The sequence below is a fragment of the Benincasa hispida genome, chromosome 8 (assembly GCF_009727055.1).
Source record: "Benincasa hispida cultivar B227 chromosome 8, ASM972705v1, whole genome shotgun sequence".
Classification (NCBI taxonomy): domain Eukaryota; kingdom Viridiplantae; phylum Streptophyta; class Magnoliopsida; order Cucurbitales; family Cucurbitaceae; genus Benincasa; species Benincasa hispida.
The window spans coordinates 53228368-53255264 of record NC_052356.1 but is presented as its reverse complement, the minus strand read 5'-3'; the positions used below and the strand labels follow the sequence as shown (position 1 = coordinate 53255264).

Here is a 26897-nt window from a genome sequence, read left to right as displayed (position 1 = left end):
ATCGCAGACTCCACTATGGAAGCCAAATACGTAGCCGCTAAGGAGGCTGTTTGGCTGAGAAAATTTCTTACAGATTTGGATGTTATTCCAAATATGGATTTGTCGATCACTCTTTATTGTGATAACAGCGGGGTTGTGGCAAATTCAAAGGAACCTTGAAGTCATCGTCGAGGCAAGCATATTAAACAGAAAAATCATTTGATCAGGGAGATTGTGCATCGTGGTGATGTGATAGTCACAAAGATCATGTTAGAGCACAACATTGCTGATACGTTTACAAAGGCTCTCACGGCTAAAGTGTTCGAAGGTGGGAAGTGATACTGGGGTATAGTGTATGTCCTAGTTTATTGTATATTGTACTTGTATTTTTTCATGTATTGTACATTAGTCTCCCGAGGCATTAGGACAAGTGGGAGATTGTTTGGATTGGTGTCCTAATTCTCCCAAAGTCTCGTAGTTTGTAAATTGTACACATTGTTATGAATAAACTAAGAGTTATTTTATCTGGCATTTACTCATATCCAATAAACAAAGCTCCATGGTTATTGTATGTAAACTTAAACATGTATATGAGAAATACAAATAGATCATGCCTTAAGTGATAACCTAAAAGGTCTGTGGTATAAGGATTAAGGAGGGATACCTGATCCTTGTGACACTACGAATACGGCTCACTTTGTAGAGGTTTACAAGTGTTGTGAACTACTACAGATGGTAGATCCTGACCATTCATGTGGATACATGCGAGCAGAGGTGTCCTATACAAAGAGTTTGTATAAGACTGGACCACGAGATGATTAGTTTCTGTATATAACATCGTTGATACTTGAGACTTACATCTCACCTAAACGACCATAGGTGAAATGACCTCAATCCTGAGTGTTTTGGGAACTCCTGCCTTTGAGGGTGGTTGATAACTTATAGAAATACAAGTTATTTATATTGTTTTATTTAGATATTGCGGCAAAAAGAAAGAAAAGTTGCGTCGATAGTATAGAAATTGGCTAAGAAATGCGAGGATTATAAAATGTCATCGATACACCCACTAACACTATTGCGATGGTAGAATAGATGTTTCAATATCTGTTTTGCAGGAAATCAATCACCGCATGCGTTAATGGCTTAAAGATAAAAGAAACAACGTATCTACATCACATTGCACCCATCATTCAGGAATGAAGAGATGATCATGCAATGACGGCGCATGTGACAATCGATCAAGAGCTTAGCGATCAACGAAATTTCAACCACATGCGGTAATAAAAAGTAACACCACATGTGGCGATCGATCGAAGATGTAAAGAGCAACGCATTTGCGGAGGATTCGGGCAAATGTACAACTTTCAGTTGTGCATTTCTGACGGGTTGATTGCGTAACAGAAGGAATATTCACTCCACCATTTCAGGAACTACCATAACCATAAAGTGGGGACCACGAAGTCAAAGAGCCAAGCTTCACCTATAAATAGCTTATGCAAATTTACTGAAAGATATCCTTGAATACATAGAGACGTGTATATACTGATCTTTGAGAGAGACTGGTCTGAAGCGATTTCCAGAGTAGATCCAGGATAATTAAGAGACAAGGCCGAAAGGTGAGTCTCCAGGCAAGGAATCCTTCCAATCCCCGCCGTTGAAAGCTCTATACGAAGGTCACTTCTATCAGAAGAGCAAACCTGAGAGGGAAGCTCTCCTCTCCATTACTTCCACATGCCGACAAGCAAAACCTCCATCCAGGATCTGTGTCAAGACGTTGACACTTTTCTGTATTTGTTTCTAATCTCTTTTTTATCATCTGTATTCATCTTCTTAATCTTTCATTCACACCATGTATTGAACGCTTAATTTTAGTATTATATGTTATGATCATTTCCATTGTCATCTCTCCGTCTTTTTTCGTTCATCCATAATCCATTTTCTCCATGATGTTTTCCTAATTCCCTGGGTAAATAGTAAGAATTAAACAAGTAAATTAATTTGTGTTAAGGAAATAATTAAGTTTAGCTAAAGCATCCTCGACGACATCTTCATCTGTGAGAGCAGAAGTGAAGATGTTATTCCGCCTAGAGAGAGGGTTGGAAGAATGCGTTAACTAAAGCAAGAAGTACTTCCAGAGATGGAAGCAACCTTGTGTTCAGTACTTCCAGAGATGGAAGCAACCTTGTGTTCATCACGTTCATCCCTGTTTCACCATAGAGATATGGGAATGCGGCCGATTACTGAGAAATGTATGCCAAGGGAAAGCGGAACCTTAGTTGCATCTGTAATGCAATTAACAAACTCGCGTTGTTTTTACTATTTATTCTTTCTCTTTATGATTCATCCATAAAGACTTGCCATCGCATACCACGATCCTTTGTATAACTTCACAGTTAGTCTCGAACTCAGTATCATGTATCATGTATCTTGTATCTTGTATCATATTAGTTTAAGATTTTATTATCAACGCAACTTTATTTTATCAACGCAACTTTATTTTCATCGCACTTTAGATTCCTGTATAAACCAATTCTTTATTAATTGTAAAAACCGATCGTATGTATCACAAAAGTAACGCATTAACGAAAACAATCCTGTGTTCGACCTCAGATTATTCTGAGAAACTTGGGTTAGAATTATACTTGATTTCAGCGCAAGGCAACTTGTGACATGCATTACTCTATCACATACTACAAGCCTATCATTAACAACGCATATTTAGAACTAGTGTGCATAAGTGATAACACAACATGACATTCCATCTACATTCCATTTCTATGTCATCAAGCTTAATGCAACATGAACTTGCAAGATTCATTCATTCACATTCATATTTGTTCACATGTTGTAAGACCATATAAATCTACCGTGCCAGTGGTCATTTGATTAGTATGGGTGAGAATGGTCAAATTGCCAACTCAACATGCCTACCTTTTTGGGGATTTGTCTGATTTGGGAGCTGAAAACTTAGTTACACAAGATGGAATTCACTCCTTCCCCGAAGTAGGGGTAAGGGCTGATTCTGGCTCTTGAACTTAGTGGTCACAACTTCTCTTTGGAAGAGAGGACTCAATCATAGTAGGACTATGACTTATGTTCATTAGAGGGATCAGTAGTACTTAAGGAGTTAGATGTAACTACAGAGGCATAACGGTTATTGGCCAGACGGTACTTATGAGTGATCTATGAAGGGTTATCGCACTATTGATTGGTTGATATGGACACAAAATATATCTGTAGTAAGGAGAGTGCAATATTTGGTCTTTAGTGGAGTGCCTGACAATTAACGGATGGTGGATCTCGTGATTACAGAGTTTAGTCAGTTATTCACATATCGTGGGAGCTTCAAGCTACAAGTCTATAAGGTCCCCAGCTCAATGAATTCAAGTTGAGAATCAGTTCTTGGTTTGATTTTAAATGTTTAAATTGACAAGAGAAAATTCGAATATATATGATATGATCGGCGTGATGTATGAGATACATCAAGTGAAGAATTAATGTAAATGAGATTTATATTAAGTACCATGAAATAAAAAAATAACTATGGTTTATATGTTTCATGAGATGAAATATTGAAACTATGTGTTATAAATATAATATAGTAAGTTAGTTATCATATACATAATTATATCTTTTTCTTTAATAATCACTTGAGTGGGAGGTTATTGGTGATTTCATGGTAATTGTGAGATAAAAGGAAAAATATTTTCCTAAATTTAGTAGTTTTGAGATTTTCCATTCTCGGAAAGACTCACGGTATGTTGTTAAGTGAATAGGATTCACTAAACGATAGCTGAAGAGAGACTAAACGATCGTGGAGTGACACTACATGATAGTTCACTCAGTTGGTCGTCTTCTAAACGATCATGGAGCATTTGCTATACGATCGCGGAGCATTTGCTAAACAATTGGGCATTCGTCTATGCGATATACTCTTGTCATCTCCCACTTGCTCAATCGTTTACATGATTATTACTCCTCCGATCTTTTCCTCTAACCAAGTCCACACAGAGCCCACACTTATGGATTCTCACACTGAGAATACCAAGGTAGCCATTGTGGTGGTGTCTTACTCAACTCGACTGACGTCGAGGTTTTTGGAGGCTGTTCGTTGCGTTCGTGATCTTGGAGATCGTTCTGTTCGAGTTTGTTGTTGATCGTGTTGTGTTACGATCGCTGTGTTCGAGCATTCGTGTGTTGCATTCTTGGAGATTGAACGAGCATTCATGATCGAGGAAGTTTGAAGATAAGTCTTCAAAGTTATGTATGATCTTTCCTTTGATCTTACTGCTAAGCACGCTATAATTTCGTAATGTGCATGACCTTTATGTTTCCGTTTAGTGACTATAATTGTTAGTGTTCAATTTTTAATGGAATTTGAAACAATTATTTCGTTTCTCATGGAAATCTTCATGTCTGATTTTCTTCAAAATGGACCTCAAGACTGCCTTTCTGAATGGTAATCTTGAAGAGATACTCTACGTGACTCAACTAGAATGATTCCTAGTACAGGGTCAAGAGCTTAAAATTTGCAAGCTCAGTTGGTCCATCTATGGATTGAAACAAACATGTAGATCTGGGAACATGAAGTTTGATGCTATGGTCAAAACCTATGGCTTTAATCAAAATGTTGATTAACCTTGTGTCTACAAGAAGATTATTAACAGTTCAATAGCTTTCTTTGTGTTGTATGTGGATGATATCCTACTTATTGGGAATGATGTAGGTTTTCTAACCAAAATTAAGGAACAGTAAGTTGTTCAGTTTCAAATGAAAGATTTGAATGAAGCTCAATATGTTATAGGGATCCAAATTATAAGGGATCGTAGGAACAAAACACTAGTCTTGTCTCAGACATCGTATATTAATAAAATTCTTGTCAAGTGATGCAAAATTCCAAGAAAGGTTTACTACCTTTTAGACATTGAATTGTTCTTTATAAGGAACAATGTCCTAAGGCATCTCAAGAGGTTGAGGAGATGAGATGGATTCCTTATGCATCTACGGTAGGTAGCCTTATGTCTGTCATGTTGTGTACTAGATCCAATATCTATCATGCACTGGGAGTGGTTAGTAGATATCAGTCCAAATTTGATCACTGGACAATGGTTAAAGTCATTCTCAAGTATCTTAGGAGAACGAAAAACTATATGCTTATGAATGGTGCTAAGGATTTGATCCTTACAAGATATACGGACTCTGATTTTCAGACAAATAAGGATTTCAGGAAATCCACATTAGGATTTGTGTTCATTCTAAATGGAGGAGCTATAGTATGGCAGAGCATTAAGCAAGGATGTATTGCAGATTCCACAATGAGGGCAGAATATATAGTTGCTTGTGAAGTTGCTAAGAAAGCTATGTGGCTCATAAATTTTTTAGCAAATTTTGAAGTTGTTCCAAACATGACTTTGCCCGTCACCTTTTATTGTGATAACAGTGGTGCAGTGGCAAACCCCAAGGAGCATCGTAGTCACAAACGTGGAAAGTATATAGAACGCAAGTATAATCTCATTAGGGAGGTTGTGCAACGAAGAGATGTGTTTATCACACAGATTGTCTCGGAGCACAACGTTGCTGGTCCATTTAAAATGGCTCTCACAGCTAAAGTTTTTTAGGATCACTTGGAGAGCATAGGTCTACGAGATATGAGACATTTAATTTAGGGCAAGTGGGAGATGTTGTTGGGTATATTGTATGCCCTAGTTTATCATATTGTATTTGATACTGTACAACCCATTTTTGGTAGTTAATACTTTATACTCCATTTCTTCATTATATTTTATTTGATATGGTACATCCCACTCGTTTTAGGACAAGTAGGAGATTGTTGGAGTTAATGTCCTAAATCAAGTGTATTTTGTAGTTTGTAAAGACAAATTATATATCTAATAAAATAAGAGGTATTTTATTAATGTTTAGTCTGGATTAAATCAATCAAATAAACTAAGATCTAATGTTATTTTATGAAACTCAAACATATATGTGGAGACATACATGTGGATCATGTTTAAGTGATAACCTAAATGATTTATAGTAAATGGATAAAGCTAGTTATTTTATCTTTGTGACACTACGAATATAACCTGCTTTATAGATGCTACAATTGTTGTAAAGTGCTACAAATGATATGATCCTGATCGTTCATGTGGAGACATGCGAGCAGGAGTATTCTATACAAAGAGTTTGTATAAGACCGGACCACGGAATAAATAGTTTCTCTATAGTTATGACCCAACTATAGTTATGAGCAATTTGTGAAAGGTCGACTCGTTGTTTATTGGTTATATCTGTTGACACAGAAATAAATCTACTATGTGAAGAGTGCAACTATCGGTATTTAGTGGAATGACCAATAGTTAATGAAAATTAATTAATTTAATTTAAAAAGTTTAATTAATTATTCTTATATCATTTGAGCTTCTAATTTGTAAGTCCATAAGGTCCCCTTGTTAGCTCACTAAAGGATATATAAGAGGAATGGTTCGAATTATTCAAATCAATTGCATATTAATGAGATTAATATAATATGGTTAATTATAGATGTGATCTATAATTAAGAGAGAAAAATATTTGAATAAGATTCAAATATTAAAGAGATGTATACATATAAATATGTGTAATCATATTTGATTAATTCTATATTAAATATGGTTTAATATAATCATTTGATTGATTAGTTAATTAACTTTTTAGAAGTAGAGATAAATAAACATGTGATGTTTATTAATTACATATATATATAATTAGATTTAATATATATGGCTATTTAATTATTGGACTAATTAATTAAACAAAAGTTATTTAATTAAATTAGAACTAGAGTAGGAATAGGAAAGATTAGTAGAAGGAGGTCACCCCTCCTCTTTATAAATAAGTCTTCATGGCCCATTTTTATGACACGGTTGAATTGGAAATTCTGAATCCTAGTCTCCTACTACTTCTTTCAAAATCTCTCTTCTTTTCTCTACTACTTCTTCCTCCTCTTCCAAGTCTTAGAGACCACACATCCAATTCCTAGGATCCTTGAAAATAACAAGGTTTCACTTATAGTGGTGTCCCTTGATCATTGAAGAGACATTCTGGAGAAGACGCGGAGGGAATCGTGAAGAATTTGGGAATCTTCAAAGATAAAGTTTAACTCTTCCCTCTTTTCTTCTCTTAAATGCACATTAATCTTGATTGTTTATCCATTATGTTATTATTTATCATATTTTGTTTATGTAAAATTGAAAACAAAATTGCAAGGTGAGAACACGCTTCCGCTTGGGATTCGATCCCTTAAGTGCATGACCAGGCTCCGTAAGATCCAGTAGAATAGGTGATATATATAGTATAATACAAATTATGTTTTATCTATTTCACTTACTTAATAGTATTAAAATGCATTCATTTCCGCTGCATTAAATCGATTTATGATACCATCAGAGTGAAACAAGGGATCTAAAGAAGAACATAGGCTAGACTATATTAGTAACAAGTAAATCTTTTGGATGTAAAGAGTTTATACATACACACACACACACAGATATATATATTGTTTTTAATATATTTATTAAAAAAGCGGTTTGATTTGGTTTCAAATCGGTTTTCAAATTTGAAACCAAATTGAACAGCAATAATTCACTTTGAAAATATATCAAACTGAATCGAACCACATTAATTCAGTTTCGGTTCGATTTCGATTCAGTTTAATAATAAGTTCAGTTTTAGCAATTTCAATGACTGTCCCTAACTAAGGGTCTATAGTGGTTTGCCCCATAATTAAAGAATGTTGATTAATTTAATGAATTATTCTCAACTCACTAGAGCTTATAATGTGTAAGTCCATTAGGTCCCTGCTAACTCACAACTGATTAAGAAGGACTATAGTTAGAAAGAATAATTTTATTTGTTCAAATTAGCTTAGAAAAATATATTAATTATATATGATATGATTAATATAAAGTATAATATATATCAATACATTATAATATATAGTTAATTGTAAATATGATTTATAATTAAACTATATATTTTAGGAGAATTAATGTATTTAAATGAGATTCAATTATTAAACTAATATAAGGTTTATATTAAAACTATAGATTATACATTAATGTGAAGAAGATTCATATTAAAATTATAAGTTATGTGAGAAATGTATATTTGAATATAGTTCAAATGTTTAATTCAAAGTTTATCAGAAGCTTGGTCTAAAATATTAGATATTTAATTATTATTTAATTTAACTAAATTCTTTTAATTTAATTAATTTAAATAAAACCACTACCCTTGTGGTGAGTGAGGAGAGGGAGCCATGTTAAATTGATTTATTCTACATTTTGCAAGGAAAAAATTTTCTATCTAAAAAATTTTTCTCTAAAATTACACAAAGAAGAAAGTTCTTTGTAGAAAATTCATTTTTTTCTTCTCTCTCAATAACACTTCCACAAGTGAGGTTCCTTCCTAGAGACATAGTGGGAAAAATCAATTGGAGACATCTAATTTGCAGAAAAGAAGAATTTGTTTTACTATTCGAGAATGAGAAGCCTTGGAGAAGGTTTTTGAGGACAATCTTCAAAGGTAATTTGTCTAAACCCAAAATGTTTTTTTGTAATTTCATCTTGTTATAATACAGAACTCTTTCTTTTATTTATCGTGATAATTTTACAAGAGGGAGCATCCTTTATATACAACTATGACAACTAATTATGGAAAAACTTATAACAGTAAAAAAAATGTACATATGGTAAGAATAAAAATAAACCCAAATACAGGGAATAAAATCATATGGACAAGGTAAGAGGATGTTTTCCATATTCAACACTCTCCCTCAAGCTAGGCAATATATGTTGATTAAGTCCAGCTTGATTTTTAAGTCTTCAAACATATTCTTGAATAAGGCCTTTGTTAGTATGTCAGCAATTTGCCTCTTGGTAGGTATGTAGTTGAGTGAGATGCTTTTGTTTTCAATTTTTTCCAACGTCCACATGTTTTATGCGATCATGATGAACTGGGTCTTTGACGATATTGATAGTAGCTTGATTATCATAGTGTACCTCCATTGGTTCTTCTGATTTGATTTCAAGTTAAGATAGAATGCTTTTTAGCCACATTCTTTCACATATTCCTGGAGCTAGAGCTATTAGTTTTGCTTCGGCATTGCTCATAGATACTACAAATTGTTTCTTACTTTGCCAGGTGACTAAATTTCCCCAAACAAAGGTGCAATATCCGGAAGTTGATCTTCTGTCTATTTTTAAGCTTGCCCAATCGGCATTTGTGAAGATTTCGATGTTTCTTCTCTTATATTTCTTGAAGTATAATCCCTCTCCTGGAGTTCCTTTCAAGTACCTGAGTATTCTGTATACAACTTTCATATTGTCTTATGTTGGACTGTTCATAAATTGACTTACAAAGCTAACTGCAAAACAGATATCAGGTTTTATGTGAGTTAGGTAAATCAATTTTCCAACTAGCCTTTGATACTGATCTTTGTTAACCATTTTGTGATTGTTTTCTTTGATTATGTGATTGTTTGTGTCAATTGGAGTATTAGCGAGCTTGCATCCAAGCATTCTAGTTTCCTTTAACAAGTCAAGGACATATTTTCTTTAAGAAAGGCTCAAGCCTGTTTTTGAGCGGGCCATTTCCATTCTTAGGAAGTATTTAAGGTTGCCTAAGTCCTTTACTTCGAATTCCTTGGCTAAGAGAAGTTTTAGATTTCTTATTTCTTCTTCATGGTCTCCTGTAAGGATAATATCACCTACATAGACAATGATAATTGCTATTTTCCCTGTGCAAGAATATTTGACGAAGAAAATATGGTCAAATTGACATTGTGAGTACCCGTTTTCCTTTACCACTATTGAGAATTTATTAAACCACGCCCTAGGGGATTGTTTTAGGCCATATAGGGATTTTTTGAGTTTGCATACCTTATTTATGGTTTGAGTAGATTCTACATCGGCCGATATATCCATATACACTTCTTCTTCTAGGTCTCCATTAAGGAAGACATTTTTTATGTCTAATTGGTGAAGAATCCAATCATTATTCACAGCTAGGGAAAACAGGACACGGATAGTATTTAATTTTGTCACCGGGGCAAATGTTTCTTGTTAGTCAATGCTATAGGACTGGGTGAATCCTTTGGCGACGAGTCTAGCTTTGAACCTATCCATTTCTCCATTAGCTTTGAACTTGACGGTGAAGATCCATTTGTATCCTACCGTTTTCTTTCCTAGAGGTAGGTCTGTTATTTCCCATATGTTGTTCTTTTCCAAGGCCTTTATTTCGTCTAATACAGCTTGCTTCCAATTAATGTCCTTGAGGGCTTCATAGACATTGTTTGGAATGTAAACTTGGGATAGTATAGTTGTGAATGCTTTAAACTTGGGAGAGAGTTTTTTTGTAGGATATGTAGTTTTGGATGGGATGCATCATACAGGTTCTTACCTCTTTCCATTGTGCAATAGGAAGATCAATGTCTTTAGTAAGTATTTCTGCTGTGGAGTTGGAGACATGATTTTCCTGTATTTCGATTGGGTTCTAATTGAGAATTGGTGCATGTTCAAAGGTGTTCTTCCTTCTAGTATAGACTATAGGATCTTTCCTACTTTCTGGTAGGCCTTGATTGGGAATATCTATTTCATGTATATAAGGAACACACAGAGCACTCTCTTCAATGAGATCTAGTTTTTGGTTTCCTTCATTTTCCTTCATTTTTCGTTTTTTATGAGGGTGGAAGGTTCAGTGGTGTCTTGCTTTTTGAAGTAAGTTTGGGTTTCAAAGAAGGTTACATCCATGGATGTATAGAAACTTTTTGTAGTTGGTGAGTAGCATTTGTATCCCTTTTGGCTTGGAGCATAATCGAGAAAGATGCATTTTATTGCCTTAGGATCTAATTTACTCCTATTGAGTCTATGATCTTGGACAAAAACTGTGCAACCAAATATTTTTAAAGGAACTTGAGAAAATAATCTATCATGTAGAAATACTTCCTTAAGTTTTTGTAAAGGAGTTTTGAAGCCTAATATTTGAGAGGGCATTCTATTAATAAGGTAGGTGGCTGTTAGAACTGCCTCTCCCCACAAAAAGTGGGGGGTGTTAGCGTGACACATTAAAGCTTTAGAAACTTCTAGGAGATGTCTGTTTTTTCTCTCCGCAATTCCATTTTGCTGGGGAGTGTTAGGACATGTACTTAGGTGGGCAATACCTTTTTCGTTTAGAAAATTTTTCAAGAAGTGTTAAAATAATCCTTAGCATTGTCAGTGTGAAGGATTTGGATTTTTGTGTTAAAGAGATTGAGAATCATGGAAAACAGATTCTGGAATATGGAAGTAACTTTAGACTTTTCTTTCATTAAAAACACCCAAGTAAGTCTAGTATGATCATCGATAAATGAAACAAACCATTTAGCTCCTGTTACATTCTGAACTCTACTAGGTCCCCAAACATCACTATGCATCATAGAAAAGGGATAAGACGGTTTATATGCGCTTACTGGATATGAGGATCAAGCTAACTTTTCCATTTCACAAGACTCACATTGAAACACCTGAGAACTTTTATTGAAAATATCTAGAAACATTCGTTTCAAATATAGAAAATTGGGATGTCTTAAACGATTATGTCATAACTTTATTGTACTATCATAATTGTCTTTAGAAGCAACAAAAGTAGATGTACTAACATAATTATCTTTAGAGACAACAAAATTAGATGTACTAGATGTACTATCATAATAGTCTTTAGAAATAAAAAGAGATTTACTAAGACCTAACTCCTTAACTTGTGACTTAAGAGCATTTAGTATGTAGAGACTCGAGGTTTCCTTAGCATTGCCAATCATCTTCCCCGAATTCAAATCTTGAAATATGCAATTATGTGAGTAGAAAGTTGCACTGCAGTTTTTCATAAACGTTAGTTTGCTTATGGAAAGAAGATTGCATTTAAGATTTGGGACATGCAACACATTCTCTAATATTAGACCTTTAGATACAAACACATTGCCAATTCCCATTACTTTAGAATAGATATCATCAGCAATCTTTACAATAATTTGACTGTTACAGTGTATGTAGTTAGTTAAAAGTGAGATGTCACTTGTCGTGTGATTTGATGCACCAAAGTCAATAATCCAAGTAAAAGTTACCTGATTGTGTCATTGTTGCTATGCTAGTTTCTCATGTTTTTTGAGTAGGTTTCGGTTGGCCGAATAGTTTTTGGAGAAGGTCCAACTGCTCCTTAGTAAACACATTATATTCAGGGTTGAAGTTACCTTTTGATGATGTACTTGCTTGATAGGCCTTTCCACGTCTGTCTCCTGCACCGTTGTTGGGCTTCTAATCTGGAGGTTTTCCATGAATATCCCAACACACTTCTTTAGTGTGTCCTAGTTTTTTACAGTGTTCACACCATGGTCTTGGTTTTCGTTGTCGATTCTCAGTTTCTGTGTAGTTCTGGTTTCGATTGTAATGGTTATCATGAGTATTTATATGTACCTTATTACCAAGGTTTTGAGCAAGTAAGGTCGATCCTTCAGATTCTGAACTGGCAGTCACTTCTAACATTAGTTTCTTCCTACTTTCTTCTCTTCTCACTTCTGCAAAAACTTCTCTGATGTTAGGTAATGGTTTAATAGCTAAGATTCTACCACGTACCTCATCAAGTTCTTTATTAAGGCCAAGCAGAAATTTGAACACTCGTTTCTTTTCAACTATCTTTTTGAATGTAGCTTCATATGCAATGCATTCCCACTTATGGCTTTCAAATACGTCCAGTTGCTGCTAAAGTCGAGATAGTTGATAGTTGAGTAAAATAGTGAGTGACTTACATATCCCCTTGTCGTAGCTCATGAATTTTACCTTCAATTTCAAATGACTCTGCAGTATTTTCTTGGTCATAATAAATTTCACGAGTTGCTTCCCAGATTTCGCTTGCAGTTGAGAAGAGTAAAAGACCTTCACCAATTTCTGTTGTCATGGAGTTAATTAGCCATGACATAACCATATTATTTTCCGCTTTCCATGTCTTGTATCTTTGATCAACTTGGTCTGAGATAGGATTTTTGCTTGACAAGTAATCTTCCTTTTCCACATATGAACATCATAACTGATTGTAACCATTATAGGTAATTCCTTCTATTTAATTTGTGATTAGTAATTGGAAGTACGGTCCCTTCAGTATTGTTAGAATTTATGCATAAAAAATTGTTGATTGGCAAAACAATTAATTAAGAAGGAAATAGGAAAAAGAAAAAAAAAATAAAAACTGATAAAAAATTCTTCCAGACCTGGCTCACGCTCCAGACCCGACTCCAAAACAATTAATTAAGAAGGAAATAGGAAAAAGAAAAAAAAAATAAAAACTGATAAAAAATTCGTCCAGACCTGGCTCACGCTCCAGACCCGACTCCAGACCCACAATTTCACCCGATCCGACCCACAAGTCACAAACCCAGTTCGACCCGATTCTGTTTACTCCCAGATCCGCAACTTAACCCGATCCGACCCACCCACAAGGCACAGACCCGGCGCGACCCGACTTCGTTACTCCCAGACTCGCGACTTGACCCTTGAGGTTCTGTCGATGACTTCCGTGATTTTGTTTTCCACCCACGATCCGTGACTATTCACAACTGGAGATGAGATTTTTGGGAATCGGCACCAACTATCGATGACTTCCGGTTGATGAACGTGTTCTTGGTCGTCGGTCGAAGGCTGTGTTTCGGCTACGGATGCTTCAGATTAGTTGCGATCCACTAGTTCGACACGATTTGATGCGTTTTTCTTCAGACGTGAAGCTTCACGCAAGGAATCGATGGAGGTTTCTTCTACTGCACTGCTTCCAACAACTAGGTATGTTTGAGATTTTCTGTTTTCTTTTCTAGGGTTTCGGACATGAAACCTGTAGAAAAGATTTATAGAGTTGGCTCTGATACCATGTTGTAAAACATAACTCTTTCTTTTATTTCTTGTGATAATTTTACAAGAGGGAGCATCCCTTATATATATATATAACTATGATAGCTAATTATTGAAAAACTTATAACAGTAAAAAAATGTACATATGGTAAGAATAAAAACAAACCCAAATTACCGGGAATAAAATCATATGGACAAGGTAAGAGGAGGTTTTCCATATTCAACACATCTTCTCAAAATCAAAACAAAAGTATACATACGCTTCCACTGCGGATCCGACTCATCAATTTCATCTACATGTTTACTACGGTTGAAACATTTTTTTTTATTTCTTTTAAGAGGCGGTAGGATTTAAACCTTAACCTATATTTGCGATCTGATGCTCGAATCAAGTATTATTCCTTTTGCCTTTCCGCAAAAGTATTATTCCTTTTGAAATTCAAGTCAGAGATGATAAAGAAAATTTAACCGTGGACAATCCACATTATTGTATTTATAAATATAGCAACATGGTTATGATTTTGCAAATATGCCAGTTTTTATTAAATACATGTCTATTTAGACATTTTTACCTACTTTATTTTTCTTCATACATATCATTGATAGGCTTCTACATAAATAGACATTTTTTTTAGTATAATTGGAAGTAGGGGATTCGAATCACAAATTTATAGTTAATATTGTGTATTAATTGAGTTATGCTAATTTTGGCCTTCATATATAGACTTTGATAAGATTAATAGATGTAAATACATCTATCACTACCACTTATATAAACATAAATTAAATATTGCTATTTCATATAAATGGTTTATCATACTTTTCTATTTTTGAAAATCCCCAAATTGAATATTTTATTTAATAAATTATTAACCATTAAAAGAAGAGTAAGTGAGTACTTGGTCAAACACAATGAACGGAATAAAAGTACAAATTTCATTTATTTAGGGTGCAAATGAAATCTCAACTGATTGATTAGGTATAAATGACACGTGTGACCGTGTGTGTGTGAGAGAGTCACTCTTAAATCTTAATTAATCAGTGATTAGTGATTTTAAGTATAATTTTAGCAGAGGCATGTGACGTGGCAAGCTGTCATTTGATGTGGCAATTTCTGATTGCGCCTTACGATTGGCGGTCCATCACACAACCAATTAAGTCACAAACCATTGAGCACCGTTGATTCATTTACCTTCTTCTTCCAACCAAAAATCAGAAAAGGCATTTTTACAGACCATAATCTCGTGCTTTGATAGCTGCTTGCTTCAAATGGCTGTAAGCCTACCAGTAACCACTTCCTTTTTTTGCTGTTTATCGGCCGAGCCTTGCATGGTGTGTGCTTATTGAAGTTTTCGTCCTTTTCTACGTTTTGGGTTCCAGTTTCTATAATTTATTCCTTCTTTATTTATTATTCAATACCGCAATTCTAGACGGAGATTCACCGGAACTGCGATCTGAAGCTTGTTTGGATGAACAATTTCTGTTAAACAGTAGAAGAAACCGGAGTTTTCGTACGTCCTCGTTTCGTTTCTAATGGAGGTGGCGCTTCAGGCACATGTGTCCCGGAGTTGGAGGACCACGAATTTTACTGAAGCACAAGCTGGGAGTTTGAGGTTCAGACTCTTTCATGGAAATACAGCGTCGTCTACTACTTCTACTACACTGGTATTTTGGATTTTTCGTTGTTGCTACCATTGTTCTTCTTGCGTCTTTTTGTTTTTTTTTTTTTTTTGTTTTTGTTGGAATGGTGCTTGATTCAAATGATATTCGTTGGAATTCCTGTTTGTCGCTGGTTTGTTTCTTGCTTGAATGGACTGCTTTTTGTTCGTCTATCGGTTTTCTATCAAATTGGAGGACATGGGTCGTTTTTATTTAATGGTTGTTGAAAGGTATGTGGAAATGTAATGTGGAATCGATGAATATCAATACCACCTGAGCAGAGTTCTGAGTGACTTGCTTTTTTGTGAGCATCACACTAGTTTTCTGGCTGAAATGTGTTACTTTTTATATGTTTCTGATATTTGGAATTGAGATTGACGTACCTGAACTTGCATTTCTTGCTTTACCTTTATGGGTTCAGTCTCCCTTATGGTTCAGAGGGCATGTTGTAGCCGGGAGGTCGTTCAGAATTGTTGCTAGTGCCCGTCAGTCAGGTTGATTCTGTTGGTTTTCAAGTTTATGTTTCATAGTTTAATTTTTTATACATAATTTTTTATGATTCAACTGAAACTGAATCCTTATAGATTCTTCAAGGAAGAGATCTAGGAAATTGTCAACAGCAAGACTTGAAAGCTCTGCACCAAAGGGGTTCAAACCCAAAGTTCCTCTAGGAGCAAGCACCCCTAAAAGAGATCACGGTAGTGATGAAGAGAAAGAAGGCTCTGCAACGCTAAAATCTAGTGCACACACAAAGCCTAATCAGGCAGCAGTTAAATTGAAGGTGGGTGATGAGGAGGATTTAGCAGCTAAAGTTTCGCAAGAGGATGCAGATGTACAAAAAATGGAAGAGAATGATGCAGAAATTAAAAGCTCTTTGACAAGTAAATCTACTTCTGTTGGTGAAAGTGCTGCAGAAATAGATAATGGAATGGCAGGTAGGTTAAGTGGGATAGGCCAAAAATCACTGGAGAAAGAAGAGGAGAATGAGCCAAGTGAAGCAGTTTCAGGTGTCCTAGATAACTCTGTGGAAGATGAACCTCTCAAGAAAGAAGAAAAATTAACTGAAGAAGAATCTTTAAAATTAAAGTTGGAGATGGAAGCAATAGCAAAGAGACATGAAATTAAGAAACTGGCTGAGGAAAACTTACTAGGAGGAATTCAAGTGTTTGTTTTTCCGCCAGTTGTTAAACCTGATCAAAATATAGAATTGTTCTTTAATAGGAGTCTTTCCATTCTGAATGGAGAGCAAGATGTTTTGATCATGGGAGCATTCAATGACTGGAAATGGAAATCTTTTACCATGAGGCTAAACAAAGCAAATATTGATGGGGATTGGTGGTCTTGTCAGATTCATGTTCCCAAGGAGGCTTACAAGATAGACTTCGTGTTCTTTAATGGGAAAGATGTCTATGAAAATAATGATGAAAAGGATTTCTGCATATATGTGGAAGGCGGAATGGATGCCTCTACATTTGAAGATTTCTTATTAGAGGAGAAACGTAAAGAACTTGAAAGACTTGCGAAAGAGAGGACTGAAAGGGAAAGACAAGAAGAAGAGGCGAGGCGAATAGAAGCTGAGAAGGTTGCTATGGCAGCTGACAGAGATCAGGCGAGGGCAGATACTGAAAAAAGGAGAGAGATGGTAAAACAGCTTTCAAAAATGGCAGCAAAGTCTGTTGATAATGTTTGGTTCATTGAACCTACTGAATTTCAAGGTGGAGACTTAGTCAGGTTATATTATAATAAAAATTCAGGTCCTCTGGCTCATGCAGAAGAGCTTTGGGTTCATGGTGGGCATAATAATTGGACAGATGGATTATCCATTATTGAAAAACTTGTCTTTGCTGAGACAAAGGACAATTGTGATTGGTGGTATGCTGATGGTACGTGTAAATGTGTCTTGTTGTCCTTTTATATCTTGCAGCATGTAGGTGTTGAGTTACCGTGGCGTATTCACATAGTGAAAATTTTCCAGAAATGCTACATATGCTTAGAGCCTAGAGGTCTTTAACTCTTAAATAACCATTTGGAGACAAATAGCTTTTGATGACTAAGCAAAAATGCTAGGCCTGAAAAATGTAGAACTCTTATTACCACCATTTTGATGCTTTGATTGTTTTGCATGCGAGGCCTTTTTATAACAAATAATTGATGGATGTTTGACTGTTCAATCTTTCAAGAATGAAAAAAAGTCCTGTCCTTTAGAAAAAATGGAGAGGAAAACATCCGGTATTCAGTGTGGCACCAGGCAGTTGTCACCATAATATTTCACACGTTCTCTCCCTCCACAAAACAAAGATCCTTAAGAGACATTTTTGAAAGTTTGTGACGGTATTTGTTGTCAAATTATACATAATGTGATCTGGCTTCCAAAATGAATTGTCTGCTTGTGGTCCAGGTTGTTAATCATTATTGGATGGGGGAAAGAATGTTACATTTTTTGGTTTTCAGATCAACATCTCCTCTAATAATTATAGAAAGATGTATGTGGGGGATCTAAGAAGGCTGTTAATTTATAGTCGCCCTCGGTTTAAGAGGGAAAAAAATGTTAATTGACTACTCTGATCTCTTTATCTGAAGGCTGATGTTAAGTGTAATTTTTATATTTTAGCATTGAGTTTCATTGCACATACACAACTATACATTTTGCAGTAATCGTACCTGATCGAGCACTTGTTCTGGATTGGGTTCTTGCTGATGGGCTGCCCAAAAAGGCCAATATTTATGATAACAACAAACGTCTTGATTTCCATGCTATTGTTCCAAAAGCCATTTCTGAGGAGCTTTACTGGGTTGAGGAAGAACGCAGGATTTATAGGAAACTTCAGGAAGAGAGGAGATTAAGAGAGGAAGCTCTCCGTGCCAAGGTCAATTCACCAAAACTTTACAGTTGACTCAATATCTAATTTCATTTTGATTTAAAGTAACAATTCTACACAGATATCTTTACAGAAAACCATAATGTGCAGAAATATTTAGGTTACCTTTCACACATCTGGATTCAATGCTAGATGATATCAAACATCCTGAATTGCTGCCTATTTGCGTTTTTTTTTTTTTAATTTATAAATATTTATTTAGTGATTCTGTAGCTTAGTCTAATTGTTTGTCTGAAAAAGGTACTTAGGATATTCTTGTTTAGCCTTAACGCTTAACTCTCCTACCATTTTTTTTACTTCCTTTTTTTCCTCTGATTACACCACTTGCTATCAGCAAGGTTTTCTTCTGGAATCTTTGGAATGAGTGAAATGTGAAATGGGAGGATTTGTAGGAACTCTTCATCAAGTTTTGATAGTCTTTTGGAATCGACTTTGTTTTTTGTTTTTGTTTTTGTTTGTTTATTTTTCTTTTTAATTTGGAGTTGGAGCTTTGCTCCCCTTATACCTAGGGCACCTGCACCCTCTAAGGACTGTCTCTTATACACATCTAGATGTGTATAAGAGACAGATGTGAAATGGGAGGATTTGTAGGAACTCTTCATCAAGTTTTGATAGTCTTTTGGAATCGACTTTGTTTTTTGTTTTTGTTTTTGTTTGTTTATTTTTCTTTTTAATTTGGAGTTGGAGCTTTGCTCCCCTTATACCTAGGGCACCTGCACCCTCTAAGGATCAGACCCAGGAGATATAAAGATTTTTTTGGTATTATTGAACTTCTTGGGACCTCCAAGCCGGTTTGACCAAGGGACTCAAGCCCTTGCGAATGGGGCCGCCCCTGGGAAACGATTTTGTTTCATGCTTCATATTGGTGCACGTAAACAAATTTATAAAGAATTAGTCATTCTACTTTAATTTCCAATTGGAAGCTATTATAATACACCTTTTTGGTATTTTGTGTCAAACCAGTTTTTATCATCTCCCTTTCACTTGCAGCTACTAATTTGTATGTCTCTTTGTTCTAGGTTGAAAGAACAGCTCGTATGAAATCTGAGACAAAGGAAAGAACCATGAAAAACTTTTTGTTATCACAGGAACACATAGTGTTTACTGATCCCGTTGATGTTCAAGCAGGGAGCGCAGTGACAGTCTTTTACAATCCTGCCAATACACCTCTGAATGGAAAACCTGAAGTATGGTTCAGATGTTCATTTAATCGTTGGTCCCACCGTAACGGTCCATTGCCACCACAAAAAATGTTGCCTGCTGATGGTGGCAGCCATGTGAAAGCCACTGGTGAGATTTCATTTCTAACACCTTTTAATCATTGGGTGAGATTAATGGTGTCATTAATGTTTTCTAACCGGTCCTTTTTGCTGCAATTTTGATGCCGGTAAATTCTCTTTTTTTCCTTTAGGAGATGATTGTGTTGTTTTTATTTGTTTCTGCAGTTAAGGTTCCATTGGACGCATATATGATGGATTTTGTATTTTCTGAGAGAGAAGATGGTGGGATATTTGACAATAAAAATGGCATGGATTATCATATACCTGTGGTGGGTGGAATAAGTAAGGAGCCACCATTGCACATTGTGCATATAGCTGTAGAAATGGCACCTATTGCAAAGGTAAAGTTTTGATTCCAAATTTATTATATTTTTTGTATTCAGAAAGTGAAAGAATATATTAGATCATTCAAAAAACTCAACAAAAGGAGCTTAAACAAGACGATTTTGTTGGGGGGGGNAGGTCCCAATCCAAAATATTCCCCCAAATAATAATTACCACTCATCGTATGATCTTTTCTTCTAAGGTTAACCATGTAGGACCTTTTGCAATTAAAAAGGAAACTGTTGGTAAGGCAATGTTAAATAGTTGGTTCTATCGATACTATGTTGCAAAGCTATTTTATGTTTAAAAAATTAAACATGAAAGAAAGAAAGAGAGAGAGAGAGGCTATTTATTGAACTATTTTCTTACTAGCCTTTCAATGAAGAACTCCTAGAAAAATTGAAGATTTCACCTGCTAATCTCTAGACAGTAGAACACCCAATCGGAAAATGTGGTACCAAAGATGCCTTGGTAGCAAATCATATGATAACATTGGTGAATTGGTCAGGGTGATCCTTTGGTTATATAAACCATCCTAACGCAAATACTAACACATTTGAATCAATTGAGATCAACTTTAAAGATTAGGTTTAGACACAAATTGCCTTAATATCAAAGTTGTTGAGACAGAGCTAATTTCTTAATTTAAGATTCTAATACTTTACAGGCAATGTTCTTGATATACAACTCAAAGTAACATGAATTGGGAATGGGGTGGAGCTCTCTTGGCTCTCATACGTACATAGCTAAATTTTCGTTCATCAAAATACGTTCGCTAAAATAAACATTCAACTATCCAACCTAACTAGGAATAGGGAAATTGTTGGGCTTTAGGCCTATATCGAACCGTAAACAAAACAGTAAATAACTTGATAACTTTTTAGTAATTTGCATCCACTAGAACCGAAAATTAACTGCATTTCATGGAATTGAAGAAATGGAATTAAAAAGAAATACAAGGTTAAGCTTGAGAGAGAGAGGTGGGGATAACATGCCAATGCATAGCAGCTTCCAATTTTGGGATATTGTTTTGGTAAGTATGCTTTCCCAATTCTGTTGATGCAGTTATTGCAAGATAAGAGTATTCATATACATTTGTATTTCTTTTATTTACTATGCTATCCAGGTTGGAGGTCTTGGTGATGTTGTAACTAGTTTATCCCGTGCCATTCAAGATTTGAACCATAATGTGGACATTGTTCTACCTAAATATGACTGTCTGAACCTAAGCAATGTAAGCTTTATTTCCTTAGATTTCAATTATTTCTGTTACTGGATATATAATATACAGAGACACACACAAGCTCATCTCATTTTCTTACTTTTAATTGTGCAATTAAACCCCCAGCTGATGAGAACCTTAAAATATGTGCAACCTGTTTGGTTTCATTGTAATGATTTCAGAATAAGATGTTTGCTTAGAATAGTTAGTGATGTATTGCATGACTATCCCCTCATGTGCTTGTGCCAGATTGATCAAGTTTTTGCCTCAACTGAGCTTTTTATTGTTCCTCCTTTTTACTATATCCTCAGGGCCTTCAAGGCTCCAAAAGGTTAACATTATGAAATATGAGTGCTTGAACATCTTGAAACATTTTACATACCTTTTCAGTTTTCCCAATTGATCTCTCAAAAGAGCCTTCATGTTCTTCTCACTCTTAGTATCTTGAAACGTTGACAGTTTGATGAAAAAAAATTGTGATGTAGGTGGAAAATTTTCACCATCGACAAAATTATTTCTGGGGAGGAACAGAAGTAAAAGTCTGGTTCGGCAAAGTGGAAGGGCTCTCTGTTTACTTTTTGGAGCCTCAAAACGGGTAGATCTTATGACTTTTTCCTTTAAATTTAGGTTTTCATGTCATGATGTTACCAAAAATAGGTTGTATTATTGGATTTTATTTCTGCCTTAGCTTATGATTGCTAGAGGAGAAGATATCTAATATCCCCACCTGAGACTGGTGCATTTTTTCCCTTTTTATGTATTGATTCTTATTTCTTATCTCATCTGAGAAATTGATTGATTGCAACTCCCTGCTGTAGTGTGCCTCAGAAATAATTCCTTGGAAGGATATTCTAACGACATCCTCAAACCCAAAGTGTACTTGTTGAACCCCCCCACCCCCCTCTAGTTCTCTCTCATTTCACTTGATTTCTGTCCTAGCAAAAACCATCTATTTGCTTTTGACTATGAGAACATATCATTTCAAAGTATATGTTTCATGTGTTGGTTTATGCTTGCACTTGAGCTTCATCTTTACAGGACCACTTCAAAGAAATATCTAATATGTTTGTATCCACTTCTTAGATTCTTTTGGACAGGATGTATATATGGTTGTGCAAATGATGGGGAGAGGTTTGGTTTCTTTTGTCATGCTGCTCTTGAATTCTTACTCCAAGGAGGATTTCATCCTGTAAGTATTCTCTTAACTAATTACTAATTTATAGTGGTTTAATTATGTAATTTTCTCTAACCTGTTATTGTATTATATGTGAATAGAACAAAAACAAGAGTTGATAGCAAATATTGGTCTCATTCGTCTGAATGTTTAAAAGCATACTTGCACACTAAGATGTACATGTCTGGGCGGAAGTACTATCTATTTATTTCAAAATGGGAGATTCTTGTAGTTTACTTTTATTGGTCTTCCTTGTATTGGAATCAAAATAATCACTTTGTAGAATGTTTTCTTCCTAAAATCCTGCAATTTTTGAGGCATTCCTTTGCTGACATGATATACCATTTACATGTTAGTTTGTGTTCTTATGGAGAAGGTAGGTTGAAAAAGAAACTTCTTTATTCTGTATGGAAAAAGAACCTTATGAGAGACTGCTTAGGCAATAATTAGATCTTAGAATCTTAGATGGTTATTTTGCTTCTTGCATGTATATCATGATGAAAAATGGTTACATTTTTAATTACGTTTTGTCTTCGGCAGGATATTATCCATTGTCATGATTGGTCTAGTGCACCAGTTGCTTGGTTATTCAAGGAACAATACATGCACTATGGCCTTACTAAAGCACGGGTTGTCTTCACTATTCACAATTTAGAATTTGGAGCGCAGCTTATTGGGAGAGCAATGTTGTACTCGGACAAGGCTACAACTGTTAGTAATTTCATGTTATTAATCAATAAATAAGCTTTACCATGCATGATTTTAGATTCATTATTTCTGGGTATTATTACTTTTTGATTCTGATTAGGAATGCTGGCCTATCAGTCCTTTTAATGTAGAATTCTTTCTTCTCCGATGATGTAAAATTCAATTGAACTTCTTTCTTCAAGTTGTGCACACACGATATCTTTGGAAACATTTTCTTCTGCTTCAATATCTTTATTTCTTACCTTAAGAGTTTAGTGAATTTGAAAATTTTCTTAATCATGTCATGAGCCAAGAGGCAAATGTTTCTTGATTGGCTATCAGTCAATCTAGATGCTAATAATATTCTTGATACTCTGAACTAATATAAAATAATATTTCCATTATGTATACTTAATTGATCGGATTGTTAATAAAAGGAGGTGAGATAGAAAGCCTATGTTGTGGTTTGTGGCCTTATCTGTGATTGATTTGTAGTTTTTCTTCTTCTTGTGTTTATATGTAGGTGTCTCCTACGTACTCGAAGGAGGTGTCGGGAAATCCTGTCATTGCTCCCCATCTTCACAAGTTTCATGGCATTGTGAATGGAATAGACCCTGACATATGGGATCCATATAATGACAAGTTTATTCCGGTAAGTGTGTAAAAGTCTCTTCGTCACTTGCTTTTCTCCTGTTGCAAATATTTTCAGTAGGTTTTCTCATTGAAAGTTATTAAGTTAATGCAACTAATCAAATTTCCCGTAAATTAGGTATATACAAGTGCAAAAATGCAATAGCGAAGTGTGGCCTCTCTACAGATCCTTTTTTCTTTAAATTTTTTTAAGAACTTACTCCAAAGAATCTGATATATAGATAAAGTTTCATTATTTACCCATTGAAAGTATAGTACTGGCATTATGGCTTTTGAACTATTCTATTGTGAACCTGAATTAACTACATTTTTCTTTGGAACTTTATTACTAATGAAGTTTGTTTTGATATTGATTTCATATAAACTATCCAGGTACCATACACTTCAGAGAATGTTGTTGAGGGAAAAAGAGCTGCCAAGGAAGCATTACAACAGAGACTTGGCCTAAGTAGGTCTGATCTGCCTTTAGTAGGGATTATCACTCGCTTAACTCATCAAAAGGGAATCCATCTCATCAAGCATGCTATCTGGCGAACTCTAGATAGGGGTGGACAGGTTTATCTTCCCATGTTGCTTCCTTGTTTTTCTTGAAGTTACATCATGTTTCCTTTTTAGTTTTACAGCTAATGTTTGAGTTTTGTTCCAATGTCAAGCCTGTTCACTGAGAAATGTTGTGAGGGTTAGGTCCTAGACGTTGTTGCTAATGAGATGTGCTATGACAGGTTGTTTTGCTTGGTTCAGCTCCTGATCCGCGCATTCAAAATGATTTTGTGAATTTAGCAAATCAATTGCATTCATCTTACCCAGACCGTGCTCGTCTTTGTTTGACTTATGATGAGCCTCTTTCACACTTGGTATGTTGATGCAGAACTCAATTTGATAGTTCTTCCGATTTAATTATTAACCCATCTATTCAATAATTGCAGATTTATGCTGGTGGAGATCTGATACTTGTACCTTCAATTTTTGAGCCATGTGGTCTAACTCAGCTCACTGCAATGAGATATGGTTCAGTACCCGTTGTCCGAAAAACTGGAGGTTTGGGCAATACTCTTTTCTCGTAGAGAGTGACATATTCCCTTTTCAGCTGCCTATTACTTGCCGATAGAATTACTTCAACTAATGGAGTAATAATGGAGAAAACCATATAATAAGAATAATCGAAGTAACTATGTAATAATGGAGAGAAAACCATATTTAATAATAATAAGGTTCCCAAGGGGTGGCAATGCCCATGGTCTCTGAGTAACACCTACCTAGAGGTCGGGTGTTTGAACTTTTAGGTGATTATAATACGGAGAAGAACTCTTGATGTTTCAGAGTTTGGGCCTTAGGTTGGGGTGGACTTAATATAAATATATTTATATGTATATTATAATAGAAAAAATTATTATTATTATTATTTTTTAAATTACGAACATAGCTAAAATAAATGCCAGTGGAAGGAACTGGTATGTAAATCTAGGGACAGTTCTAAATTTGAAATACATTTATCAATTATTTTGGATGTACCATGTCATAAAGAATCTACAAGGTCAAACAGTAAACCGATTATCAACTTCAGGAATAATGATTAGCCATTTTTGATACTTAGTCAAAGAAAAATGCATTTCAACAGCCTACAATTACGCTGAAGTCTCTGTTTATTATTTTTTGTAGGACTTTATGACACTGTGTTTGACGTCGATCACGATAAAGAAAGAGCACAAGCAGCAGGCCTTGAACCAAATGGATTCAATTTTGAAGGAGCAGATCCATCTGGTGTTGACTATGCTCTTAATAGGTCAGTTAACATGTACAATCTGATGAATGGGTTTTCTTCTTTGTTAGAAGTTTATTTTCCCACCGCACATATTGTTAAAAAAAAAAAAAAGGTTTTATGTTCTATGTTTTGCTAGCCATGCTAGTTTTCCGAGGAAAAGTGACAAACTCTACGACTTTGCCTGCTGATTATTGATTACAATATGTTTTCTTTGGTTTGTTTATCTGGTTAGACGAATATGGGACGAAGGTTGGGAGTTGTTGGTACCATCACCATCATACTCCTCCCCTAAGAAGCACAAATATGGATACGAGATACAAATACGACACGACATGAATTCGGCGACATTATTTTTGAAAGCACACGTTTATTAAAATATGCGTTTTTTTTAAATATAGCATTTCTATACCAGAAAAAATTCAAAGTAAATTGATTGATGTATTTATATGCTAAAAAAATTAGTTCGATGTATTTCACACTTAAAATTTATTATTATTGCCATATATGTTCTTTTTTAGTTACTCAACAAGTGTTGTATGCATGTCTAATACATTTGTTGCGCTAACAAGTGTCCGATATCTGTCCAACAAGTGTCGGAGAGTCCATGTGTTCCGACATGTGTTGGTCACTTATATGCTAGTCAAACTAAAGTGCGTACTTCTTAGCGACTCCCAATCCCATGGTTGTATACACATGTTACAATAAGCGTTCTCATTTCAGAGCAATCTCTGCATGGTACAACGATCGAAGTTGGTTTCATTCATTGTGCAAGAGAGTGATGGAGCAAGACTGGTCTTGGAATCGGCCTGCTCTTGACTACTTGGAGCTTTATCATGCAGCACGGAAATGAAAAACGAGACGAACAATTGAATAAGGAAGCAAAGGATCAATCTACCCAAACTCAACGGTACTGTACAGGTTTAGTTATAATTCCGGCTTTTCATTTCTCTTATTTAAAAGATCTCTTTTTCACGTAGTACCTGCCCTATATTAGACCAAGTATTCATCTTTCTGTACATTGAGAACATATTTCAACTTAGATATAAATGCAGCATTTATCATTTTATTTAGCAGCAAATATGTTCTGATGTCCCAAAAAATGGAATCTGGTAGTAAGATTAAGTGGCTTAAGCAGAGTCAAGTATTCACCACTGAAATTGCTCATTATCTTTTTTAGAATTTATTATTATAATTTTGATGGTTGAAGTTGCTTCTGCTAGGACAGCCATTCAGGTGGTAGATGGTGGTGGAAATGATAGTTTTAATACTGACTGTGGGGTTGTCAACTGTCATAAACCAAAACTTTTTGGAAGATAGCAATTGATTTTGATATCTTAGGCCCCCATTTAATGCTCTTTATCTTAAAGACA

At 35.2% G+C, this 26897-nt stretch overlaps 1 protein-coding gene across 3 annotated transcripts; it reads left to right on the top strand.

Moving 5' to 3' along the window:
- The first annotated feature begins 15064 nt into the window (after nucleotides 1-15064).
- On the top strand, nucleotides 15065-26605 carry LOC120082859 (soluble starch synthase 3, chloroplastic/amyloplastic). Of its 3 annotated transcripts, none has more exons than XM_039038205.1 (17): nucleotides 15065-15221; nucleotides 15381-15554; nucleotides 15970-16042; nucleotides 16133-17431; nucleotides 18201-18415; nucleotides 19447-19717; nucleotides 19873-20048; nucleotides 21158-21265; nucleotides 21739-21848; nucleotides 22337-22442; nucleotides 22968-23138; nucleotides 23638-23766; nucleotides 24138-24320; nucleotides 24488-24619; nucleotides 24692-24803; nucleotides 25425-25548; nucleotides 25760-26013. In XM_039038205.1, the coding sequence occupies exons 2-17, from the start codon at nucleotides 15423-15425 to the stop codon at nucleotides 25899-25901; spliced, it is 3483 nt and encodes a 1160-aa protein (XP_038894133.1). In that variant the 5' UTR covers nucleotides 15065-15221; nucleotides 15381-15422; the 3' UTR covers nucleotides 25902-26013. The 3 variants fall into 3 exon arrangements, with proteins under 3 accessions (XP_038894133.1, XP_038894132.1, XP_038894134.1); XM_039038204.1 differs by having other exon boundaries at nucleotides 15072-15221; nucleotides 15320-15554; XM_039038206.1 differs by lacking the exon at nucleotides 25760-26013 and adding an exon at nucleotides 26248-26605 and having other exon boundaries at nucleotides 15115-15554.
- Nucleotides 26606-26897: the final 292 nt, after the last annotated feature.

Coding starts and splice junctions, on each gene's coding strand:
- LOC120082859 (XM_039038205.1), top strand. CDS start 15,423: ATGGAGGTGGCGCTTCAGGCACATGTGTCCCGGAGTTGGAGGACCACG. Junction 16,043..16,132: donor TGCTAGTGCCCGTCAGTCAG/GTTGATTCTGTT, acceptor GAATCCTTATAG/ATTCTTCAAGGAAGAGATCT. Junction 25,549..25,759: donor GTTGACTATGCTCTTAATAG/GTCAGTTAACAT, acceptor TTATCTGGTTAG/ACGAATATGGGACGAAGGTT.